Source organism: Heliconius melpomene, chromosome 1 (assembly GCF_056956725.1).
Source record: "Heliconius melpomene rosina isolate 202511_hmr_F chromosome 1, ASM5695672v1, whole genome shotgun sequence".
NCBI classification, from domain to species: Eukaryota; Metazoa; Arthropoda; class Insecta; order Lepidoptera; family Nymphalidae; genus Heliconius; species Heliconius melpomene.
In genome coordinates, this window is record NC_140389.1 from 8,654,552 (window position 1) to 8,671,580 (window position 17,029).

The 17,029-nt window shown below is 34.7% G+C and overlaps 2 protein-coding genes across 6 annotated transcripts; one reads left to right on the plus strand and one right to left on the minus strand.

The window, feature by feature from the left end:
- Nucleotides 1–421: 421 nt before the first annotated feature.
- LUBEL (Linear Ubiquitin E3 ligase) lies at nt 422–14,383 on the plus strand. 4 transcript variants are annotated; one of them, XM_085192987.1, is made up of 21 exons: nt 422–581; nt 2,269–2,461; nt 2,677–2,825; nt 3,573–3,659; nt 3,730–4,068; nt 4,167–4,476; nt 4,779–5,201; nt 5,285–5,769; nt 6,287–6,412; nt 6,751–6,933; nt 7,202–7,558; nt 7,630–7,744; nt 7,835–10,215; nt 10,287–10,484; nt 10,562–10,789; nt 10,881–11,021; nt 11,152–11,303; nt 11,420–11,615; nt 11,689–11,831; nt 12,035–12,203; nt 13,152–14,383. In XM_085192987.1, exons 2-21 carry the CDS (start codon nt 2,269–2,271, stop codon nt 13,179–13,181), a joined length of 6,405 nt encoding a protein of 2,134 aa, XP_085049113.1. In that variant the 5' UTR covers nt 422–581; the 3' UTR covers nt 13,182–14,383. The 4 variants fall into 4 exon arrangements, with proteins under 4 accessions (XP_085049113.1, XP_085049098.1, XP_085049121.1 ...); XM_085192972.1 differs by having other exon boundaries at nt 423–581; nt 5,282–5,769; XM_085192995.1 differs by lacking the exon at nt 12,035–12,203 and adding an exon at nt 12,231–12,393 and having other exon boundaries at nt 423–581; nt 5,282–5,769.
- Nucleotides 13,444–16,322, minus strand: LOC146541206 (uncharacterized). Of its 2 annotated transcripts, none has more exons than XM_085193029.1 (4): nt 16,085–16,322; nt 15,780–15,974; nt 15,334–15,618; nt 13,444–14,380 (listed from the first exon to the last, which is right to left on the minus strand). In XM_085193029.1, exons 1-4 carry the CDS (start codon nt 16,100–16,102, stop codon nt 13,499–13,501), a joined length of 1,380 nt encoding a protein of 459 aa, XP_085049155.1. In that variant the 5' UTR covers nt 16,103–16,322; the 3' UTR covers nt 13,444–13,498. The 2 variants fall into 2 exon arrangements, with proteins under 2 accessions (XP_085049155.1, XP_085049146.1); XM_085193020.1 differs by having other exon boundaries at nt 13,444–14,392.
- Between the last annotated feature and the right edge of the window lie 707 nt (nt 16,323–17,029).

Below are 17,029 nucleotides of genomic sequence, written 5' to 3' on the forward strand. Positions count from 1 at the left end.
AATATAGAATTTTACACTAATATTTATTATTGATTAATAATTAACTACTCACTAATAGAAAAATAATAATCATACAAAATAAATAATGGATGGATGAAGAGAAGCATATAAATAGTTGATATATAATTTTGTTCCGATATATGGATTACTATTGTAATTATTATAGGTTGTAATAAAGCATTACCTAAACTAACATTCGAACAAAAAGAAAGAAAAGTATCGAAAAGACGACGATCGCTAAGAAAAACAAATTGGCGGTGTGCTTGACGAGCGCATTGAGTGGAGTGCGGAAATAGAAGCGCGTAGTAATTTTAGTAGAATCAGGGCAACACGGCCGCGAACAGAAATAGAGACGGTGGCGGCGCACGCGTCTTCACACTGTCAATTTTATCCGGATAGGGGGCAAGATTAGCACCGGCACGCCAGTGCTGCGCGCGCTGGCCACGATCTGGGCGTCTCCTATCCCTTGAGCTCTATTCCCGCGAGTGTGACTCCAACCAAATTGTTATCTCTATGTACAGGGATGTCAAATCAACCAGTTCAAAGTGCTATCAGTTTAAGTGTAGTTTGATATCGTCAAGGCAAGTATTATTTATTTAATTATTCAATGAACACTCATAATTTACATCATTATCTATTAATGGACGGGTTCTGTAATTTGCAACCTATATATTGCACTAACTATGTAAATACTTTAGATATTTTGGGATATGAGAGGCGGAATAAATGGGTCGACGAGCGCTTGCGACGCGGCAACGCCCGCTTTATCCCGGTCGTAGCTGCTATACATTTTGCACAGATTCAATCCTATTATTAAATAAATATTAATATTATAAAAACATATGCTTAAATAATATTTTAAAGTGATAGATTAAATGAAAATAAAATAAATAATGGCAATGTCTTATTAAGAATGGAAGAAAACTTTTTTTTACTATAAATATGTATAATGTATAAAAACATTTTTTTATATATATTTATCGTATATTGACATTGACTTAGCATAAAGATATAAAACTCCAAAATTATAAACTTAAAGTTAAAAAATTTCTTAAAAACGCTAAAAGAAACTAAATAAATTAGACAGAAACCGGGATTTAACTATTTCATGTCTTAATAAGTTATGCTACAAATTGGTGATGAAAATATCTACAAAGAACAAAGCTTACGTTGTGTAGTGCTTATAGAAGTTTACTGTACAAACTTTTATATAAAAGAACGATTAAAATACAGAGATGTATTTTTGTACAAATTGAAAAATAATTACCACTTCAAGTCCCGGAGTCATCCTAAACCGAATGTTTTTTTTTCAATATTTTTTTCTGCTTCGTATCAATTAAAAAAAGACATTAAAATATTCAAATATTTGTTCTACTATATGAATAGATGAATAAGGCATAATTAAATCTACTTACGTTTACTGTTAGTATAAACAAGCCGCATTCCAAATTAAAAACACACATTATAGTATCATTTTAGACTGTATAACAATTATAGTAAAAAAACTTTTTTTTATTTCCTCGCTTTGGTGGCGAGGCAAAGGAGTTGAGTTCCGCACAACACGCAATACCTCCAGAATTCGACGGGAAGTTAGGTACAGAAGTAGGATCGAAATATCTTAACACTAAGTACTAGGTTCCCTCTGAAGCGTAAAGCATTAAAAAAAGGCATGTATGTACGTAAACCTAAATACTAAACTACGTGACATTTTACTAACAGTCCTGTTCCGTATACTGAGATCACGACTCACATACACATTCTTTAGAAGTAGGTTACGAAACTGTGTTCGTTTCCATCAAACATTTTCTTCTGATCTACGAGTATGTAATTTCAGCATGCTACGTCTATGAAATAGTTATAGCTATAACTCTTACTCTTACGCTCTTTATAATGTGGACAAGTTGAACTCAGTAAAAAATCATTTTATTCTTAAATCAAATTTAAGAGAAATTGCTTTCTGGGTATATGGACTCATTTTGTATAAAATGAACTGCAAATATAAGTTTGTAATTATTTGTTTTCTATGAAATACCTATAAATGTTCAATTTTCGCATTTCATCATGACAAAATTTCACAAATGTAGATCGGGAAAGGGAGTAAGATTGATTGATTACGCGGCAAATTTCATGCAAAATGCAGCAATATCGACAGGCAGATGCACAACAAAATTATCCTATAAGGGTCCATTTTTGACCTTTTGGTAAAAGTACGGAGGTATGGAACCCTAAAAATAACCTTGAAATACAGAGTGTACATATAACTTTCAGATGTTAAAAAACCGAGGGCGCGATCCGCGCATGGCGGTACCACCAACGCCTACCATGTCAGTGCGATCTTTCCCGCAACGTGCTCCGATGGCAAAACCTGAGCCAGACTACGAAGTAGTAGAGTTCCCCACTGAACAGTATGTGAACGCTAAGCTGCAACCACCGCCGCCACCACCACCTAGGCCTCCTACAGGTACAACCGTAGAAGATACTAATATATTATATTATTAAAATAGTATGATATTATTTTAGATTGGAGTTGAGCGTGCCCTATAACTTAAAATCAAGTCACACACTACTGCAGACGCTTCCACTACCAAAACAATTTGAAAGCATACAAATGAAGTTTAAATATATGAATAAACTTAGATAATACAATTATAATGTTTTCCAAATAAACTGCTCCAGGTCATCCCTTAGACGCAGGCGCTTCTTGCGGCTTGTGCGGCGGGGGCGGCGCTCGAGTGCGGTGCACAGAGTGCGGTCGCCGAGCTCTCTGCGCGTCTTGCGATGACATGTACCATCGCCATCCCAAACGAAGACATCATCAACGACAAGTAAAATATTTATAATTTTAATAGTAGTAAACTACTTCACTACTAATACATTATGTTTATATATATGTATGTGTAGTACATAAAACATTAACATAACAATAATAGTTTTGATAATATATAAATATCACAACAATGTTACAACGCGAAATAAAACAAAAACAACATAAAACGTTAACGTTGATTAGAGGTTCCTTACAACAGGTTCCTTTAAAGAACTTGTACTTGAGTATTTTAAACTAACTTTATTATTTAAATAATAAAGTTTACGACAGATTTCCTTATAAAAATCATTAAAATAAAGTTTTAGATGCCCCCAGAACTGCTTCATTTTTCAAATGTAAATTTGAAAAAGTAAAGAGTATCGACCATATAAGAAATTTATTTTTCCTATTTGTTTTAAATTCTATGTTTAACACTTTGCGTGCAGCTAGAACACCTTGTGTCTCTTAATAGAGATGATTAGTCCTAAATAAATACTCGCGTCATAATATTGGCGGCATGCCCATGATCGAACATGTTATGTTTACAAAGTGACGTTTGTATTAATAACAATAAAGACAAAAAACCTTCATTGTCTATTCTATATGTTACATGTTATATAATTATTTCTTCACACCTCTATCGAATGTATAATACCAAAATGGCAAAATATCTTTAAAATATCTTTTCATACAATTTTTGGTATTGAACACACAAAGAACATATAACACAATGTATTTAACATGAATATATTGTATTTAATTTCAGGCGCTTCCATTTTCACAACTACGAGACGAGCGGCCTCCTCTACCGCCAAAAACTGCAGCACCAGTACCACCGCCACGGAGACATAAGGTACCAAAGGCACTTGTACATTTTTCTGATTTCATTTATAATAATAAATTAATAACTTATATTTGTGCAGATAAGTGGAGACCGATTAAGTGCAAGTCCCTGTCCACCTGCGTTGGATCAACGTAGGGCTACGCTTACCATGCCTTCGGGAGGTCATAATCAAATGAACCAAATGGCGACAATAACAAACGTAAATCACATAGCTACACAACGTCCGCAAATTCAGCATCCTCATGCTAATGTACCAACGATGACACCACACATGGGCAGTATGCCATACTTGCCAAACGCTATTAATCACGCAAACGCACCTGTTTTAAATCAAGATCAAACAAACACCTTAGGACATTTCTCGTCCTGGAATAGACATCGAGGATCATTGTCAGGATTTAATATTCCTCCGAATATGGTAACTATCTGAATATTTTTATGTTTTAATTATAAATAATAAAAAAAATACTATTCCTATATTATTTCCTTGTGCTATTTATATCTAAATTATTACAGATACAACAAACACCAGCATTGGAACCATGGGAGGTTCAAGAAAACGTATCATCCCAAAGCTGGGGTCGACCTCTGAGACGAGGCACTTCCGTGATGGAACTGGGCGGCCCTGGGTGTACTGGATGTGCTCATTGCGCAACAAATCCTTGGAGATACGGCAGCTGTGCTAACTTAGAACATCAATGGTTTGGACCAGGTCCTTGGACTCAAGCTTGCTGCCCACCACACACCTCACACGCCACACATGATCCACGAGTGCTGCCACACGCCCACGTTCATCCACCACAAACTCCGCAACCATATAGAAGAGGTATAACAAACACAATGTTATATTTTAAAATAGAGAATTTAGAAATAATAAGGCTAGTCGTCGTGGCGCAGGTGTACAAACTGTGCTGCAAAATCGACTAGTTATGAGTGTAATCGCCACTCGAGGAAATGAAATATTTATTTAAATTTATATTTTCATTTCTTCGCTCTGGTGTCGACGCAAAGCGCGGCGTTGAATTCCGTGGAAAGGGAGTGTCTTAATAATAGGTGCCGTCTGCCTACCCTGCTGTGTGCGGGAGACAGAGTGAAGCTGATTTTTTTTATATTATTTTATTTGTTCAGCTGAAAGCAGAGCTCCATCTCGAGCAGTCTCTCGGGCTGGTTCTCGTGCGCCATCACCTGCTATGAGTGTGCGATCACGCACATCACGACGATCGAAACACCGGACTCCATCTCCTCCACCTCTACCTTCAAGTGATGCTGACTCTGAAAGTGAACCTGAAAGTGAACATCTAGATTTACAAGATAAAGAACAAGAAGACTCTTTAGGCCCTGCTCCGCCTCCGCCGAATTCAACTTGGCAGTGTGAACATTGCACTTTTGTAAATGAAGCCGGTGTTCGAGTTTGTACAGTATGCTGTCGGACGCCAACAGTAAAGCCAAAAATTATAACAGAAACAATCAATAATGGCATGACAAGACTTAAAATTAATGAAAAATCTTTGCCTGCTAGTAAAATAATAGAACAGCCTCAATTAAAAAGGGGTGGGTACTATAAATAACATATTTTAAGAAATTTAAATCTTGATGCAAATTATCTGTTTAACAACATTTTTTGTTTTCAGAAGATAGAGGCAATAAAACTAAACCAATTAAAGAACGAACGTCAACAGCCTGTGGACCATCTCCACCAAGAGAAGACAAACCTATTATGAAAGCCATAACTAGATTAACTACTCCTCCATCTAGAGAACAAAGTAACGAACGAGTAGTAAAAGTGCGTCATCGCCATGATATAGCAGTTGGTCCTTCACCACCTAAAGAACTTGAAAATATTCAACGCCCTTCTTCCAGTAATGCCGCTTCAAATCGACTTTCGAATGTTGATAATAAAGCTACATCATCATCTTCCAAGACTGTTCACAGCATTTCTGTCGGTTCCTCTCCACCTCGAGAAAGCCCAATACGGACATCATCCACCATAAGTAGCTCAAATTTTCAAAAAAAGTCCGCTGGAAACTCGCCACTTCACGAAATTGATACGCGACCTTTATCCAGATCAAGTCGGACTAATACTGGGACTTCCCCTCCGCCTCAGAGCATTTCTACACAAGTAAGCAGTTACTAACGTAACAAAAAAAATTAACTCCCAACAGAGCCATAAGACACTCCGTTCCCCATGTTCCGCCAAATTCTGGACGCATTGCGTATTAAGTGGCGGAACACAAAACCACTCTTGCCTCGACATCAGAGCGAAGACATGAAAAAATAAATTTAAATAAAAATTTCATTTCTTCGAAGGGGGACCGAATCCACAACCCGTCGTGTTTACGGTCACACGCCAGGACTGCCCTCAATATTTATTTATACATATATATTTTATGTATTGCATATTTATATATATAAAAGGTTGCCTGTAAGAGATCACTTACAGTGATAAGGCCGCCCTTGCGCTATGTTAAAGTCCTATAATTTTCATGTACCTTTATGTATCTTTGTGCAATAAAGTATTTTTGATTTGATTTGATTTATATTTGTGTACTTTATATATTTAAATGCATTACACACTCACATACGTATAGTAATAAAAATAAAAATTACATAAGATGAGCAAATATGTTCATTTTCAGACTTACGAAGTGCCTAACAATTGGGATCGTGCACAATCAGTTTCTCGCTCAAGACCACGTCGTCGTATACGAGATGAAACCCGAGAAAGATCTCACAGCAGAATGTCCTTATCAAGTGACACCCGGGTAATTGTTTTTGTTAATGTTTGAATATAACATATTCAGTTGAAGCCTTTCATGGCGTTGGGGCACAAAGTGTGGCTGTAAACGCGACTGGTTGTGGGCTCGATCCCCACTCGAGAAAGTGAAATATTTATTTACATTTATATTTTCATTTATTCGCTCTGATGTCGAGGCAAAGAGCGGTGTTGAATTCCGCCACTCAACACTCAATGCCTCCAGAATTCGGTGGAAAGTGTTGAACGGAGTGTCTTAACAATAGATTCACTCTGCCTACCCTGCTGAGTGCGAGATACAGCGTGAAGCTGGTTATAACATATTAAAAATATCGAACTGCCTCCTAGGAGAGCGAACGAAGTGTGCGCACTAGCGGCGGTAGATGGGAATGGCGTGAACCTCGCGACAGCAGCCCTAATGGTGACTGGAGTGAAGCTGAAAGACGGCGGACAAGTAGACTAACACGACGAGCTTCCCATTTGGACTTGAGAAGACGTCCTGTACGACGCTCGAGCATGTATGGGTCAGAGGTAACTTTATAGCAATAAGAAACAACATCCACATACCCGATATCCACATACAGGCTAAATATAGTTAAACGTTAGCATAAAAGTAACCTACAAATACTATAAACTAAGATATATAAGGTATATATAAGGCTAGTTGACAGTTTCTGGAATATTGGTTTATAATTTGTCTTATGGTCTAATTTATCAGAAAATATTCATATGTCACTAAAAAACAAACTAAAATAGCTGTAAATATATATTCTAATAATATACTTATGCTCCCGTTTAGGCTCCATCCCCAGAACCATTATCAAACAACAGAGCCATATCACTCGAAGCTTTGGCAGGTGGTGCATCGAGAAGAGAGGCTGAGAGAGGCTTAGAGCTCGCTCGTTTAATGACTGAAGCTGAAAGGCTCGGATTCAGTGCAGCAGAAGTTCACGCAGCTTTAGCTCAGAACCCGGTAGCACCATTAGCTTGGCTAAGTGAACGATGGCCGAGTTTGTGTGCAGGAGTACGCGCGGCTGCTGCTAGATTGGCACCGGGAGTTAATGTTTCTGAACTTGATGCAAGAGCAGCCTTAGCAAAACATAGAGGCGCAATGTGGCCTGCGGTTAATGAATGTGTTGAAAGATGTCGTCGGCAGGTATTTATTTTATTTTAACGTAATAATAATAAATAGATGACTGGTCTCAATATTATAAATTATACTTTTAGGCAGAAAACATAGTAGTCGGTGAAGAGGGCAGATTACGAGGTCTAGTATGGGGTCCGCCAACTGGAGCAGATGATGATGCTGCACCTCCAGCCACTTTATCCAGCCGCATTCGCGGTAATCTAAAGAACCACAAAAAACAATAACAGTTACATAAAAGCCATACCATCATAATATATCATCATAACATTCACGTTTACATTTCAGCAGACGACAGTTCAGATGAATTTGAAGTAACAGCAAATAAATTTCAAGATGACGACTGGATGTACTTACCATTAGACATAAACATTAAAAATATAAATAATCAGCAAACAGTAATGGAAGGAAGTAATGAACATAATACTAAGGACAATACCAAAATAGCAGAAACATTAAAAATATTATTGAATCAAGCTGGTATACCTCATATTGATGAAAAACTTCTTTTGAAGGGTTTATTAGATAATCAATTAATTATTCAGGAAAAAGATACCATAAGCAATAACACGAAATATCAAGAAAATAAAACTCATTTAACCGATTTTACTCAATCTGAAAATGATTTTATCGATGCTTATAACGCATTAGCCAGGTCAAGTCCATTACCGAATCTAAGCAAACATAGTCATTTTGAAACAGACAATCATTCCAGAGAGAGTAAAATTGAGCAAAATTTCGAAAACCAAAGTAAAAAACAAAACACTATAAATATATTAGAGAAAGAATCTGAAATAAAAACAAATATCAAATCTCCGCCTACTTTTAAATCTGAAAATGGTAAACCTAAAGCTGTAAAAGAAAACAAAAAAAAAGTAAAACTAAATCAAGCCAATGACAGTATAGATGATAAGCGAGATAATATGGAAAATAGTAATAGTAATAATAAATTAGATATAAATGAAGAGAAACTCAATAATCTTAGTGATATAGTTGACAGCACACAAAAGATTATTCAACAAATGAAAAATGAAATAACTTCTGATATCAATTCCATGCCAGAAAAAAGTGACACTCAAAGTGAGACGGAAGAAAGCATAAATGAATCACACTTCTCTTCTGAAAAAGAATCTAGCTACAGCGACACGGAGGAAGAGGAAACAGAAGATTTGACATCTGATGACAAAGAACTCTCAAACGGTGATGATGATCCGAATTATCAATCCGAAAATAGATTAGCAATTCAAAGGACTAGTTCAGAAGAAAATGATAATTTTGAAGAAGCCATGGATCATGTAGAAAATGAGTTAGAAGATTTTAAACAAACAAATATAAAAATGTTAAATTCGATAGCTCAAAGCTTACAAGAACAACATAGTATAGTAATTACACCACAAGACCAAAAGCTAAGAGAAAAAACGAAAGACCTAAATAATAATTTATTTTCTGCAGTCGATACCTTTGAAGAAATTTACGCGCAGCTAAATAACAATACACAAAAAAAGGAAGATGTAATAATGAAACAAATAGATACCAATGAAAGTAGTAATAATGTGCATATTGAAAATATTATTATGCAAGAACCACAATATGCGAAGGTCTACACTAAGGAGTTAGTAAATATAGGCTATTACAATCCCAGCCCGCCTACAAAACTGATAATAAACGAATTTAAAAAAAAATTCATTAGTGCGCGCCTAGAAAATATAAGAAACCAAGAAAATCAAGTAAGTACATCTCCAGAAGAACTGATTAACAATAGCAAAAATAAAGGATCAATTAAAACTGACTTAAATATTCCCCCTGACAAAGAAGAAAATAAAGTGCAAAGTAATCAAAGTTCGAAAAAAATAAATACATCCATTTTAGCAAATTCAACCTCTGAACTTAATAATGATGAGGGGAAACAAATTAAACAAGCAACAATATCAACAAAAGATAAAGACACTATCTCTGAAACAGATGACTTAGATATAGATGAAGTAAATTTTATGAAAACAAATGATAATACGAATTCAGAAATCAGACATTTTGAAACAGTGAACTCAAATAATAAAGCCTCAGATACAAATAATAAAGAGAAAACTAAAATATCAGCTATCATTAATAAATCAAATATTCCAAAGCTCGTCAAAACAATACAAAGTAATAAACAAAAAATAGAAAACAAGAATTTGCCAAAAGTAATAGCATCTAAGGTACCAATTCGAAGAGCTAGCCTTAAGCAATATCATGCTCCAAATCCTCCTAAAAGTCATTTCGGAAATGTCCAAAGTGGTCATGTCAAACAATTACAAACAAGACTTTTTAACGACAAAAAAATTAAACCAACCAACCAAACACAAGAAATGCCCGAAATAAAAGCTTCAACTTCCACAATTAATAAAAAAAAACAAGCGCCTTCTCCGCCAGTACACCAAAACAAGCAACATTCACCAGATTATGTAAGTTTAGAAGCAAAGAAAAATGACCATTTCTTCCGGGAGACATGTCGCACTGAAGATGAGTGGACTGAAAGTGATTCTGAAGAGCTAGATATACAAATTGTAAATAAGGATGAAGAAATAATACCAACAATAATTTCTATGCCGCAACCAATAACAATCCGACAAATTTCTGGACAATTAATTGATCTCGCCAGAGTACGCCTGCCTGAAGGTTCTCCTGAGGTATATTTCGAATTAAAATATTTTATAATTAATTTTATAATTAAGATACTTAAAGCATTTTCTTACTCTAGAGGCAAGCAAGGATGCTACTTGCTGAAGGAGCTATGGAAACTTGGGAACAAGCACAATTGGCAGTAGAATTAGTTTCCCAAGGAATTGATCCTCCGGCAGCACTTTTAGCTGCCCTAGAATGTGCAGATTTGAATTCAGCACTTGTATATTTGCATCAAGACTGTGAACTTTGTGCTTCTAAATTTCCTGAACATGAGGTAAAGAACGTTCAAATTTTGTATTACAAATGTTAATTTACGTACATATTGGCAATTAATGTTTTCTTAATTTTCAGATGGTATCCATGTTACGTTGCACACACAGATGCTGTCGAGAGTGTGCTCATCATTACTTTACAGTCCAAGTTACCGAACGCAGTATCGTAGATTGCGTTTGTCCATATTGCAAGGAACCTGAATTAGAAAATCTTCCTGAAGATAATTGGCTCGATTATTTCGCCCATTTGGATATTTTGCTTAAAACATTATTAGAAACAGAAATACATGAATTGTTTCAAAGAAAGGTACTCGAAGCAAGCTTAGCGAAATCAAATTAATATAGTCAATATATTTTCTACTTCTTATTCTAAATATTTCCATCTTAAATATTTTTAGTTACGAGACAGAACACTGGCAAGAGATCCAAACTTTAGATGGTGCGTCGAGTGCTCTTCAGGTTTTTTTGTTCACCCGAAACAAAAAAAATTACGTTGTCCTGAATGCAAATCTGTGACATGCGCAAATTGTAGAAAACCGGTGAGATTTATTTTAAAATTAAAAATATTGATAATTGTTAATCATTGTTAGTATGTCAATTTTTATTTACTTTTGTGAACAACATAAAAGTTATAGTGTCGACAAAATAGAAAACAAATATTTTTTACAGTGGAATTCGAATCATGAGGGTTTATCATGCGACCAATACGCGGTTTGGTTAGAAGACAACGATCCCGAACGATCTATAGTAGCTGTTCAACAGCATCTCAAAGAAAACGGTCTGGATTGTCCAAGATGCCATTTTAAATATTCTTTATCAAGGTAAATTAAAAATATTAATTTATAGATATTTAAATTGTATATAATAATAATAATTGTAATATATAATTTAACTTTAAAATCTGTCTTAATAACCGTATTATTTGGGCTTGTTCCAGAGGTGGCTGCATGCATTTTACTTGTACACAATGTAAGTATGAGTTTTGCTACGGATGCGGGAAACCCTTCAAAATGGGAGCTCGATGTGGACTGAGCGAGTATTGTGCCAAGCTTGGTCTTCACGCACACCATCCACGCAACTGTCTCTTTTATCTGCGTGATAAGGAACCGCATGAACTGCAAACACTCTTGCAAGTAGGTTTTTTTTGCTGACAAATTATCAAATAACGAAATCCTACCTAAGACCTAATTTTAAATATTATTTCAGATGAATAATATTGTATATGAAACTGAAGCTGTCGACACTAATAACAGTCGATGTCCAATACAGCTACAGCGAGAGACGCCTACTGGACTTATAGACACTACCTGTGGTAGTGAAGTGCAACCCAAGCAGGCTGGACTGTGCAAGTAGGTGCATATAATATATATAATACCCACAAATTACTTAATATGAGATTTTTAACAATTACACACTTTTAAATATTATTTCTCTTCATCGTTACCCATGAGTCCTCCCTCCCTTTTTCTATATTTGTTACTGCGCCGAAGATGTATATATACAAGGGGTGCGTTGAAGAATCGGCGGTGGTCAGTGCGGCGTGTTGTTCCAGGAACCATTACTTGGAGTATTTGAGCCGGTTGGTGAGAGGGCAGAAGGTCGACCCGATGCCGATCTTGGGAGTGGATGACTTAGAAACGCTAGTGCGTCGAGCTGCATTGCGTCCTCCGCCTCGCCCCTACGGCTCACTCGACGGCCTCTACAAACGGGGCCTAATAGAGGTGTGTTTACGAGATATTTTCTTCCAGGATGCACTACGTGGAGTACTTGGCGGGTCTGGCGCGGGCGCTTGATCCGATTCCCATCATGGAAGTGAGCGAGCTCGTTGCGGAACTGCGCCGCCGCGCGCTCCCTCTTCCCGAACGCGGCCCGTGGGATACTGATCCTATATACGCAGGGATGTGCGCTGAGGTACTCATAAGTCAGAAGAAAGATTGAACCAATTCTTTTTTGGGAGTCTTCACAATAAAGGATACTTCATTGAGCTAACCAAATCATAAAAGTTACCAGCTACACCTATCATTTCTATTGTACAAACTTAGCTACGTTAAAATTATAGAACAACCAATGTTCTTTTCACACGAAGTCTTTTTTTAAAAGACCCTGACTTCTAAATATTAATCATTCTTTACTTTTACTTTAGAAATTAGGTGACCTCTTGAACAGACCACAACTACACTTCTAATTCTATTCTATAGTCATCTTATACATTTAATAAAATTGTAACAAATCGTTGTCTGTATATGAAAAATATATGAGAAAATGTACTACTGGGGTCATATATCAATGTAAAACAATCAAACAATGATTTTTAAAATATTTGTCCGTTTGTCTGAGCGTTTGTTTACGTTCTCAGAATCGGTTTAAGCGATTCAAGTGCATTTTTCACACCTTTGTTTTGGCAAACTTCACAGAACATTTAGTTTTTTCATTTATTTAAATAAAATCGGTTCATAAATAAAAAAAGTTATATCAAAATAAAGTATTTGGTTTGACAAAATTGCTACAATATATTTTATTGAATTAACTGATCTTTCAATGTATGATTAGTAAATAAACAATTGTGTAGTTCTAACGGGTAAGCCGGGAGCGGGTTGCTAGTCCTAAATAAAATAACTTAAATGTTTCAAATACTATGAAATTTTAATATATTCCTACTTGTGTTTCAGATCGTTAGAGAGAAGATACCACTTGACTAGGGGATTAAAAGCAACCGCTTTAATTCATTGAAACAATAAGTTTCAATATAAAACCATGGAAATATTGTTTCAGATTAAATATTTTAAGTATTAATAAGTACAGCTTGTGTATTTCTTTAAATTTCAATATTATTTATTAATTTACTTAAAACATCGATATTATAATATCGATGAAATATTTTATTTTAATTATTATTAAATACAGCTTGAATATTTCTTTAACTTGAATATTGTTTATTAATTTACTTAAAATAAAACAAAATTAAAATGGTTATTAATTTTATTTTGTTTACTTATTTTTACAACCTAAATATTTATTATCTACGAGCAAAATGTTCATTCATGTGGCGCTGACCACGCTGTATGTAATGCCTGTTGGAATGAATGCGACTCTCAAGAGATTCTGGTAAAGCACGAGCTTCATTTCGTGATGAATGATGTCTCGGTAAAATCTTTTCAGATGCATTTTCTTTTCGCTGTTCAGCAACGCGCTTTCCCCTTTGGACTTCCCTCTCTGCACCCGCGGCAGCCATTTCTGCCAATTTAGCGGCTTTCTCTCCTTCACTAAGACCTAATCTTTTTTTTGTCGGTTGACTTCGGTTTTCACTCTTACCTTCATATCTTCTTTCATTTCTATCCGACCCTCTTCCTTCTTTTCTTACACCGTCTCTTATATTCCCATAAGTTTGTTCTTTTATATATTTTGAATCTTTACTTTTGTCTCGTCTATAATGTTTTTCTTTGTCAGTTTTTATTCTTTGTGGAGATAGGTCTTTTCTTACTTTCTTTTGAGGGGTAGCATCATAATCACTACTGCTGTCACTAGAAGATTTTCTCTTTACTGGAGAAGATTTCCTTTTACTTTCATATTTCGATTTTTTTCTCTTTTCTTCATAGTCTGTGTCAGTCTCATCTTTTTGATCTTTCTTTTTTTGTTTTGTTTTCTTTTTTCTATGAGATGAATCTACATTTGAGCTTTCCTTATTCTTCTTCTTTTTCTTTTTTCTTTTTTTCTTTTTCTGCTTTTTACTCTGTTCATCTGAGGAACTATCCGAAGATGAATCATCAGACTCAAGTAATTTTGCAATATTCACTCCCTTTTCACCTCCTAATGAGGTAAGCTTTTCTAAAAGCAAATTATCTAAGTCTTTTTCTTTTTTCTTGGATTTTTTCTCACTTTTCACAGAATTTTTTTGCTCCTGGAATAAAAGCTTTAAATATTAAAAAAGTTATAATAAAAATAATAATACATTAATATACAAATGTAATTTTTTGTATTTTTTTATTATACAAGATAGAAGTTGAGTTGTAATTTTTCTTTACTTAGTATCAGATTCGAACCTGTGAAATTAAAATATTGAGAAAAAACACTTAGGTTTCATCTATTTATATCCTTATAATATTATTAGTATCAATGATTTTTAACTGTTATGATTGTAATCTTTTATTTTGAACTTTTATAAATGTAAATACAATAATAAAAATATTTATAATATTAGGTAATAAAGCTTTTTTAATCATATGACAAGTTTAAAGTCAATAAAAGTTAAAGTCAATAAAATAGGGATGTTGCAGCCTACAAGCTGTGGCTCCCTGAAGCAAAAAAAAAAAGAAATTTTGAAATTGCCTAAATTCTCTGAATTAACACTAGGTTCCCTCTGCCTACCCTGTGTTGTGCGAGATACAGCATGAAACAGATATTTTTTTTACATTTTAAAGTCTATGTATGTTAATTTTTTATTCATAAAATTTAAGGCCAGTCATGGCGCAGGGGTGCTAGCATGCGTGACATGTTGTTGGTTCAATTTCCAGTCAAGGCAATGAAATATTTGGTATTTCGATTTCCTCACTCTTGTAATGAGGCAAGAGCAATATGTTAAGTTCGGCCCCTTATTTTGATATGTAATAACTCATGTAAAAGTGAACAAACTACAGGGCACTACATTGATTCACAGTGCAAAATGTTGCAGAGTGATGACCTCAGATACCTGGGACTAGCTAGCTATCTGAGTTTAGGTTTAAGAGCACATTAACACCCATCTCCCCTGCCCAAGCACCTATGTTTACCAACACCAAATTCAAAATTATCACACTGGTGCTACCTTACAGGACATATTTTAGAAGCAAGCTCCTATGGTGTACAATATATTACCTGTTCTTTCCTTAGCAATTCTGTAAGTTTACGTCTTTGTACTGGATTATTTAAAAGAGCAGCTCGGGCAGCCCTTTCTCTTTCTTTAACCATTAGCAAAGGATCCTCTCTAAGTTTACGAGCTAAATCTACTTGAACATCTCCCACTGATGCAAGCATACTTGAACCCACAACTCTGCGCGATACAGCTGGTATATCATTCTCAGATTTACCACTTTCATCATAATTCTTGTCAACTGCTTTTCCCAGCAAATAATCTTCTTGCTGTACTTTTTTATCAGGTTTCTAGAAAATAATATCATTAACATCACATTAATTTTATTTTAATTAATATGAGAATTAAACATACAAGCTATTTATTAGGAAATAAAGTAACTTTCTATAGTTCATTAAAAAAATATGAATGATTGATTGTAAGCGTTTTAATCCTAGCTTTCTGTACTTACATCATACATCCAATGGAGACGATCATCTTTAGATTTTGGCTTCGTCAACTCGTTCAACTCTTCGCGATCTCTCTCCTCAGCTCTTTCTCGTTGTAATTCCAAAATTCGTTTTTTTTCTTCGGCTGCTGCTTGTTCTGCTTTCCAAACACGTTCTTGATTTTTATATGTATTTGGATGCCATGTCTTTTTTGTATTCTATAAAATCACATATTTAACTTGTCATTAATTAAGCTTTTGCTTAATTTGTATTTATTATCATTAATTAAAATAAATAACAAAAATAAAAACGACTTAAAGATTATTACCAAATCCCCGCCTCCCATTATGTGATTTATTAAATTCTGCAGCAAAAATGAGAATTACTAACTAAATTTTGTTCTGCATGTAAAACATATGATAGTATTTAACATTTGTGAACAAATCACAATGACTTCTTATTGTAGTTAGCAACAAATAAAAACATTACTTCTAGTACTATTTTAAGTTTGTCTTATGGTCTTATCTGTCAACATTAGACATTTATAATTTATATAGGCCATTTTTACAGTAATACACTAAACCACAGAATACATAATTACATATAAATTATCTATGACATGACATATACCCTGTACAGATAAAAAAACATAACGAATTATTTTTAGATTTTTTAATATTCGGTATTCCATAAAAAATACATTAATATATATAATTAGGTTTCAGAAGTGAAATATCAAAAGAAAACTACACAACACTAATGTTACAAATACAATCTTATTTAATTAAAATCAAAATAACTATAAACTGAAGTTTATATAACTAGAAACTTATATAAAACACCAATAACATTCGAAAACACATATAGGTATTTACTCAGTGTTAATTATAGCAGCTCTTTTATCCAATTCACAATATTTATTAATTAAAACATTTAAATTACTTTATAATTTGCTAATAATTATCTATTAACAACCTAGTAACAAATCACATCGACTACAACACGTGTAACCTCAAGTATATGAGGGCCAAATATGTCTTCCCGCTTAAATTAGTAACTTAATAACAAAATGAAAAGAGCGGGATGTCAAAATGACATTGACAGCGACATTGACACATTGCAGTACTATATTTGACAGTTGACATTTGTAGCACAGAAGTCTCCTAAGTCGGCCATTCTGACCCTGCGTCGTCCCCGACGTAGCTGATCCAGTTGCCTCATCACATGCTGGTGCATCCCGATTAGCCCCAAAGTCATCGGCGTCGTTTCATGG

Coding starts and splice junctions, on each gene's coding strand:
- LUBEL (XM_085192972.1), top strand. CDS start 2,269: ATGTTAAAAAACCGAGGGCGCGATCCGCGCATGGCGGTACCACCAACG. Junction 10,790..10,880: donor ATGAATTGTTTCAAAGAAAG/GTACTCGAAGCA, acceptor AAATATTTTTAG/TTACGAGACAGAACACTGGC. Junction 11,022..11,151: donor GCGCAAATTGTAGAAAACCG/GTGAGATTTATT, acceptor TATTTTTTACAG/TGGAATTCGAATCATGAGGG.
- LOC146541206 (XM_085193020.1), bottom strand. Junction 15,619..15,779: donor GTCTCCATTGGATGTATGAT/GTAAGTACAGAA, acceptor ATTATTTTCTAG/AAACCTGATAAAAAAGTACA. Junction 14,393..15,333: donor AATTGCTAAGGAAAGAACAG/GTAATATATTGT, acceptor TAATATTTAAAG/CTTTTATTCCAGGAGCAAAA.